General features: G+C 32.3%; 1 protein-coding gene across 1 annotated transcript; it reads right to left on the bottom strand.

The window, feature by feature from the left end:
* Window positions 1-610: 610 nt before the first annotated feature.
* LOC109339595 (fimbrin-2-like) lies at window positions 611-8,035 on the bottom strand. Its single transcript, XM_019577056.1, has 14 exons — window positions 7,869-8,035; window positions 7,037-7,207; window positions 6,047-6,288; window positions 5,792-5,963; window positions 5,259-5,297; window positions 5,110-5,178; window positions 4,912-5,028; window positions 4,270-4,481; window positions 4,020-4,175; window positions 3,530-3,729; window positions 3,225-3,382; window positions 2,006-2,102; window positions 1,195-1,286; window positions 611-886 (listed from the first exon to the last, which is right to left on the bottom strand). Exons 1-14 carry the CDS (start codon window positions 7,953-7,955, stop codon window positions 701-703), a joined length of 1,998 nt encoding a protein of 665 aa, XP_019432601.1. The 5' UTR covers window positions 7,956-8,035; the 3' UTR covers window positions 611-700.
* Window positions 8,036-8,698: the final 663 nt, after the last annotated feature.

Here is an 8,698-nt window from a genome sequence, read left to right as displayed (position 1 = left end):
AATTAAATATACTCCTAACATATTGGTATTTGATAGGTTAACGTATCGTATACTACGTACTACCCCTACCAAAGAACCGCATATCAAGTGACTATTTTTTTCATTCTTATCATTTCATAAGTATAACTGATCAGTAGGACTGGAAACTAGATGAATCGAGTCAAGTCAGAGTTTAGTTCGATAAGGATTTTTTTGGTTCAAAACTCGACTTGAGTTCGAAACGAGCTATGTTTCAAACTCAAATTTGGCTCGATTGAAGTTCATGAACTATTTCATTCGACTCATTAGCTCGAATTGGCTTTATTTGTTAAGAGTTCGCAAAACTTTTATTTAAACACATTAGCTCGGTTGGTTCAGTTCGTCAACTCATATTATGATTATTTATTTAATATATATAATTAACAACTTTATTTGACTCATTTATTTAACAACTTTATTTTCTGTTCAAGTTCAATTCATTTGGTTTATGAAACACATTTATTGACCTACTAATAAGTTGAGTTTCGAACGAATATTGAATTGGTTAAGTTAGATGAGTATAATCAATAACAAGCAAATGCTTGACAAAATTTGCTTAGAAACCACTAATTTACCTAGTGGAAAACATTGATTGGTTTAATCAACTACTAAAGGGGTTCATATATATATATATATATATATTATAGGATCATAACAAAAACGTTTTACACAACAATCATATTTACATGTTGCCATTATCTTCTGCTGATGAATCAGATGCAGAGTCATCCAATGTTGAATTTGATACAGTCTCCATTTGACTCCCACTCTCACTATCTGATGTTCCTACTGTTCTTTCTTCATCAGGATGTTTTAAGAACCAATACATTACACTAGCTGTTAGTGTAAGGATCATCTTCTGATTCACCTGAAAATGTTTAACAACAGCATTGGACAAAATGTTCAGATAAAAAACACAGAGTATGAAAGATTACAAAGTAAAACCAAGTTAGAAATGAATGCTAGCTACTTCTATTAGGTCTAAAGGAAATCATTCCTTATATCACATGAGATTTGTGATCGGTGAAACATAACAGATCGAAGGGTGTTCCGGAGGTATATAACATGATCCCTTCGCTTCCGTTATCGATATGAATATGTTCTATATGTGTTGAAATGTTCACATCAATTTTCCTAGTCTTAGAGATAAAGGTTGGAACCATAATTTCAAACTACCTCAGTGATGTCTTCAGGAAGCAAGAAAATAGAACATCCTAGTTTTCTTGCAATGCTGATAATGTAGGTGGCATTCATCTTTTTCTCCTGATCTGTGTAATTAAAACAGAAATGAATTAAGCATTTATTATACAAATCTTTTCCTAGTCTTCTGAAAGTGTTGATGTTCCTAAATTTATGTTCACATGACCAAACCACAAAATGAGCAAATGAATCATGATTTATGATAATAGAGCATTATGGCGTCGTTCAATCATGTCGCCGACCCAATCTAGTGAGATAAAGGCTTGGTTGTTATTGTACTCCAATTGTAGAATTGAGATAACTCAACATTGAGGCTACAACTTACTGAATATATGCTCTTCATCAAAAGTTATTGTGTATAAATGACACAAGAAAATTTCTCCATAAATGTACTAAAACAAAAATTAAACAGGAATAATAAAAAGAGAATAAAGTATCTCCTAATATAAAGAGATAAGTTATATCCTACAACCACTAAAATCATGATATATGTTCCATTTAATCATTTTTTATAAAAATATTTCTAAAACTAAAGAAAATAGTACATGTGTCATACTTTTACTGGCTGGAGGATATAAGTTATTTCATGATATAAAGAGATACTTTATTCTCTAATATAAAAGCCATTACATGAACCTAAATCAATGAGTAATGTTACAGATTTCAAACAAAGACAATAATGCCTATAAGAAACATAATTATTTCAGATTTAATATTATGTGATTAATGTGAGACTATTATTGTAACATGCATGCAAGCTCACTGAAAGAGTGAAAGGAAAACATACCAGTTATTCCTTTTGTTACAAGACTCCAATTTACAGCTCTTGGTTGCACAGAACTAAGAAGTTCAAGGAAAAAAATTCCGTCCGATAAACTTTTATCCTGAAATTTGAAATAATTGTATCAATCAATGAACCTAATTCTGTAATCATTTAGTCCCTGAACACATTCTGCTGGTATAAAATGCAAAATTTGACATAATACCTAAAAGATTTACCAAACAAATGTGAACTATACTAGTTAAGGAAAATTGTTATAAATGCATATTGCTAAATAATCATGTGGCTTCAATAACAAGCAAGATAGAATTACTCATTAAATTCCAAAACCATAAAATTTCCATCTGATGAACAGGATGCAATGACCCTGAGAGTAAGAGGCTTCCAATTGATATCAGTTTTATTGCAAGGCGGATTGCGACTGTTGTAGTGTGAACTTTTAATTTGATGCGACCTGATACTGCATCATTGTGATTCAGTGTCAAACCTCTATTACAATATGATGCAGTTGCAGCGGTCACCACAACCGTAATATTGTGGCCGCATCAGGTGATGCGATCTACAATTTGAAACTATGGAATGACAATCTCCTTCTTACATCAGCTTTTCAGGTTCCTCATTATAGTTGTCCCCTTTACAAGTTACAAGCATGCATATGCATTCTAATTTTTAATTGACTTGATATAATTAAAGTAAAGTAGTGTAAAAAATAGGTTGCTTCGCTCTCTAACAAGCATGGTACTAATAGGTGTATAATGGTTTCATAAGTAATAGTTTGTCATATAGAAGTACAATCACTCCTTATATTACTTTATTCACTAAACATTAAAACATAGAGTAAATACCCATTTTAATTCCTCATATTTTTTGACCTTACCAGTTTAGTCCCTCATATTTTTTGACTTTACCAGTTTAGTCCTTCAAACAAGAAAAGACCTAAAACGGTCCTAAAAAATTTCAAATGTGGGTCAAATTAGTCATTTTTAGCATGTTTTACAACACTTGGTAGGGACTAATTTGACCCCAAAAATGACTAATTTGACCCATATTTGAGATTTTTGGCGTCCATTTTAGGTTTTCTTCTTTGAAGGACAACTGGTAAGGCGAAAAATATGACGGAGTAAAATAGGTATTTACTCTAAAACATAAAACAAGACAAATGCGGTCAAATATTAGAAACAAAGTGTTTCACTAAATACCATAGTTATGGATATGCATTCAATACCTTAAAACTATTCATGCAGCTTTGACTTCCTGAGTTGCTCACTTTACTATTAGCCCATTGCAGAATATCAACATCAGTTATTTCCTTCCCATGAGAGTGAAATCTCAGATTCTTTAGCAGTTGTAGAATGTTGTACCGCATCAATTGCCACAAATAAGCTGAAGATAAAATCAACATTATTTGGTACAATGTCAAAATCCCCTAACGAAACATTAAGGACAAGCCTGAAATGTTTCATAGAATGGATGTGTTGCCATTCAAATGATTGGAGTATTGTACAGTAAATAATTTAGAGGTCAACATACCTAGTATTAACTTTTTATATCCCTGCACTATGTCATTTCCAGCAACATTTACCAGAGAAAATTTGAGTTGTTTCCCGATTTTTACGACTTGGTTGCAGTTCTCTACTTTTTTGAATGGCATCATAATTGGAGGCTTGTTAGCAATCTTCCAATTGACAATGCCAGGTGACACCTTGTCAAGAGTCTCTAAAAGTATCCACCTATAAAGAATCATGATCACCCCGATCGAAAAGATATAAGTCTCGAGAAAATAAAGCAAACGATGTTGAAATCAAGAATCATGACACTGCCATTTCTTTTTGCTAGAATGATTTCAACATTGACTCGCAGCCATTGAGGAATTATTCAATTCTTAAGTCACTACGAAGAGTAAAAAGGTCGAATTCGTTACAGTTTACAATCAGTTTTCAATTATATAGTGAAGTTTAACAAAAATCACTTCATATATTCAACACCTATAAGATAAATTTTAAAAGATGAGACGCTTCACCCGTTTCTGACATCCTCGAAGACATTGTTGATATATGTCGAATTTCCAAAGCTATTAATCCAGAGGCGAAATGCTGTCTCTTCTCTAGAGTCTTGGTTATCACCTGGCAATGTTTCAAGGAGAGAACTTTGTTTTGTTTGGGTTGGAAGTCCATTCCTATATGAAGAAAATTGAGTTAGCATGCCTACATTTATCATGAGAAAGATTAAGTATATGACATTGCTCAAGTCAAGAAAAAGATTATTATCACCTGTGTTGAAAAATATGTGCAACAAAAGCAAGGTTAAGATTTGGAGAACCTTCCACTATGTCTCTTGCAGTTAAGTATCGCTTGCAGCCCATCTTATCGGCATGTTCGAGAACTAACTTCGCACGTTCAAACGGATTTTTTACTGCCAATGTGGATGGATTAGTGAATTCAGGTGCAAGAACATTTAGAAGGCGAGCATAAGCCTCTGCATCCTGCAGTTTCAGAACCATATATGATCAAAAACCGGCTATTACAAGAAATCTGTTTAGAAGCATCTATAACAATTTATACCTCAGAATACTGGATTATATAATTTCCTTTACTTCCAGTAATTTATATACCCTATCTTTCAACTAGAAAATGCTATATAGGATAAAGTGGAATACTGCATAAAGAATCTTCAAAAATGTCTTTTGAAAACTATCAATTGACACAATTCATTTCGAATAATGTTCAACACTATACATTACTTGCTTATTATTTACCATTAGATGAATAAGATTTCAAAGCCACTGATCACTTTTTTATTATAGATGCCAAGTGAACAAAACACACTTTGACATTAAATAAAGCAATGTTCTTCTAATCAACCCAAGAAAATGATATCATGAGTACATTTATTTCTAAGAAGCACTCAGTTACCTTAACATCAGAGGAGAAGTTTGTGACTATCTTCTTGTAACCTGTTTTCTTCAAATGGAAATTCATCCATCTTAGCAAAATCTTTTCCGGTGATAGAGTCATCAACTCTTCCATATCCTGTTGATTTCAGAAATATGATGCCAACATATATAAAAAACGATGAAAATACAATAACAAAAACGAAAGCGAGTTATTTACCTTACTATCACCGACCAACTCCACAAGTTGAGGAGTTTTCCTTAGGTTCAGATCCGCCAATAATTGTATCTAATTTTGCACCACCATTAGAGTGTCAAAAAGTTTGTAACAAAAACTTAATATTTACCAAAATATTAAACCATAGTTACCTTGATAATCTGAGAAATCAATCCAAGCACGAGATGACGCTGAAATTATAACAAAATAAATGAGACATCAACCCTCAAAATGCACAAAAGAAAACATTATGAGAAGCTCCTAAGAAAACATTATGAGAAGCTCCTAAGAAAACATTATGAGAAGCAATTAACATAGACTTCGCTCTAATTATAACGTAAAATAGTATTCCGGTTCTTGATTGGTTATGAAACTTCTTGCATGAAACTAAAGGCAAAGAAAGGGAGAACATGAATCTAAATTTGGTCTGAATCTTCTTTGAGTTGAACTTATATTATCACAGTAAAGCAAATTACAAAAAGGCATGTGCTAAGTATAATATGATCACAAAATACTTCTGAGATTCACTGTCATAGTATCAAAATTACATGTGTTGACACTTATGGAGGAGTAGATAGATAAGCCTTGTTTTGTAAACATCACATAGCACATTACAAAAAGGCATTATCATAAAGGTGATAGCGTTGCTTTAATGTGCGAAAAATGGAAAGGCATAGAAACATACCCTTCCTTCAATGAAGTCTTGAGTACCAATGTTGACAACAGTACATCCAATTGCTTTAGCAGAGTTGAGGCAAAGTGTGTGATTTTCATTCCTTTCCCATGGATTAAGCAACCTTTTCGTATTGATTGCTCGTTCATCGATCGTCCCCGGAACTGCCACATTAATAAGCTTACTGCAACAAAATATAAATCTTTTTTAAGAAAAAGAAGTTGTCAAAAACAGTAACATAGGAAAATAAAAGAAAATGTCTTGTACCAAAGAAGAACACCATCTTTTGCGATTTCGAAGAGGTCGTTGGTTAAAGGATCGATCGGAAGGTATTTGTTGAGGAACTCATCTCCACCAAGATAGTTATTTATATGTGCAACATATGATGACTTCTCAGATTCACTTATTGTGTGAAGCAATGTGGTTGTGGCAGCTTTGAGGAATGCTGAGGAATTCTTTGCAGTATTTCCTGTTCTAGAACTTGCAAAAGTTTGCAGTTTCAAGTAAACCTGTCATCAATTATAGCACTATTATTCGTATATGTTATTACTCTAGTTAAACTTTGACTTGGCAAAACTACTACTGAAATTGTTTCATATATATTAAGCCTTAAGTGCTTTTCTACTTTCTATGGGGGGGAAAAGGAACACCTTTAAAAATTAATCCCCTTATGATGTTTAGTTACAGAAGAAAAGCAATTGAAATGATCTATAATATGGTTACAGTTCAACATGTGTTGCAATCTGTAAAATCAAAATATGGTTTTTATTGGTTCCTTATTTCTTTTCCATTTTTTTCTCTTGTACTTTTACTTACATAAGGCAAACTCTATTAAAATCAACCAGCTGATATTTTATTTCCTTATTGGATCTAAAGCAACCAAAAATACTAGCTAATGCAAGTTGAATCAACAAGGCGTTGGTCCCATTGGATTCTCAGATAGACCAAAATGTCAAATGTTCGATTCCTAGGAACGACACTTGTTGGGAGGGATAACTACACAAACCGAAATGGATTAGTTCCGTACCCACAGGAGGGGATACTCTTGGTTAAACAAAAAAATGCAAGTTGAACATATATATTGTGGTTGTGATGAGGAAATATAGACTACTAAAACCACAATATTGTACAATTTACATGATCCACTTGTTCTATGAGTATATTCGTATCATGTGGGTAAAGATCCACTATCCATTACATAAAAAGTTGATGATTGAAAAGGATGACATAAAATCCAGATCATAAATTAAATCCTACCTTGAGAAACAATTCAAAATCAACCTCCTCATCTGTTGTCTGATACAAATCCTGAATATAAGATGCTCTATCTTCTTCACTCAGATTATCTCCAACAACTTTCAATCTTGACATCTTTGAAGCCAAGTCCCCAATGGTAAGCCTCCCACTCTCTCTCCTTATGCTCATGAACTGCACCAACCATAAACAATGTTCATCATTACCCACAAAGCTCACTTGAATCACCAACATAAAAAAAATCCAATCTTTATGGACAAATCAACAAATAAAGTAAAACCCAAGATTCAAAAATCAAAAGTTGGCATGATTCTAAAAGTCGCAACAACAACAACAAAAAATCATGATGAAAACTATTACTAAAAAATGAAAGGATGGATCTGTTTTATCGTACTACCAAGGGTATCATCATCCCCTTTTGTGTAAAGAACTAATACGTCCCTGCCAACATGTGTTGCTCCAGGAATCGAACCCTTAACCTTTTGGTCATCCTATGATCTACTCCTACATCACTAGACCAACACATTGTTGATAAGGATGGATCCGTTTACAACCAATATCTTATTTTCATCCAACAAAAACTAGAGTTAAGATCATTTCCATTAATTGAGAGACTTCAAAAAACAAAGGAATATACAACTTTCAATAACTCGTCTATTCCATTTATTAAAATGAAATTACAATTTTGGGGGATAAACATGCACACGTCTCTCCATAGATATCCTTGTTCCAAAAGCTATTACTAAAGTTAGAATCTTAATAACTTATTGATCTTAATTTTCATCAAACAGAGAGAAATATCCAAAAGGGTAGTAGAGTAGCATGATGAACTTACATGAGTTTTTAAACTGTGAAGTTCAACTTGAGTGAACTGGTTTTGAAGGCATGGATCTGAAACAAGAATGCCCCAATGACCAGACATATCTAACAATCTCTGACACAATTCTTCTGATTCTGTTTATCAATCTAACAGTTTTTTATTTTCTCTCTGTTTCTATATAACATAAGGTTAAAGAAAGTGGAAAATGTTGCAGTAAGAGAGTGTTATAGAAAAGCTGTCATAGTTCAAAGTTGTTCTGTTAAGTGTGAGAGATAATTCAAATTATTACAAGTTGTAACCACTTAGGATGGGACCCTCTTTTCTTGCCGTTAAAAACAGATTTTTTCCAAAGTATAATCATCATAGAAGTAGTTTGATTTATTTAAGAGGGAAATATATATGCACTTTGAGTTACTTATATGAGAAAAAAATGTATATATCGATAGTCTAAGAATTTTATAGACGATTTGTTTATTATCTATCATCTATTTTTAATTATTTTTAAATCTAGAGTTAAATCTTATTACAGCTGGTTACCTCAACAAAACAATGAATTCCATTAAACTTGGAAGAGAAAAGTGCCACCAAACAAACTATAACTATAAGTGAACAATATTGGCAGATTAAAAATAGAAAGCCATATGTAAGTTTCTATAAAAAATAAAACAAACTTAAAGTATTCAAATGTAAAGGTATATACAAATATATATAGTAATGATTTATACATAGTTAGTATATCATCTACTATTTATTTGTATTATTTCTTTTGAAAAGTCAATCATAATTAAAAATAATAATGAATGATTGACTGACAGTGTATAAAACTCTTTCATTATAAGTGCATA

The sequence above is a fragment of the Lupinus angustifolius genome, unplaced genomic scaffold (assembly GCF_001865875.1).
Source record: "Lupinus angustifolius cultivar Tanjil unplaced genomic scaffold, LupAngTanjil_v1.0 Scaffold_82_19, whole genome shotgun sequence".
Lineage (NCBI taxonomy): Eukaryota > Viridiplantae > Streptophyta > Magnoliopsida > Fabales > Fabaceae > Lupinus > Lupinus angustifolius.
The sequence above is the reverse complement of the archived record's forward strand: the minus strand, read 5'-3'. Positions and strand labels throughout refer to the sequence as shown.

Excerpts from the sequence above, each read along its gene's own strand:
- LOC109339595 (XM_019577056.1), bottom strand. The coding sequence starts at position 7,955 with ATGTCTGGTCATTGGGGCATTCTTGTTTCAGATCCATGCCTTCAAAAC. Across the intron at positions 7,208-7,868 it reads TTCACAGTTTAAAAACTCAT|TTCATGAGCATAAGGAGAGA; the intron begins GTAAGTTCATCA and ends TGGTTGGTGCAG. Across the intron at positions 3,383-3,529 it reads ATATAAAAAGTTAATACTAG|CTTATTTGTGGCAATTGATG; the intron begins GTATGTTGACCT and ends TTTTATCTTCAG.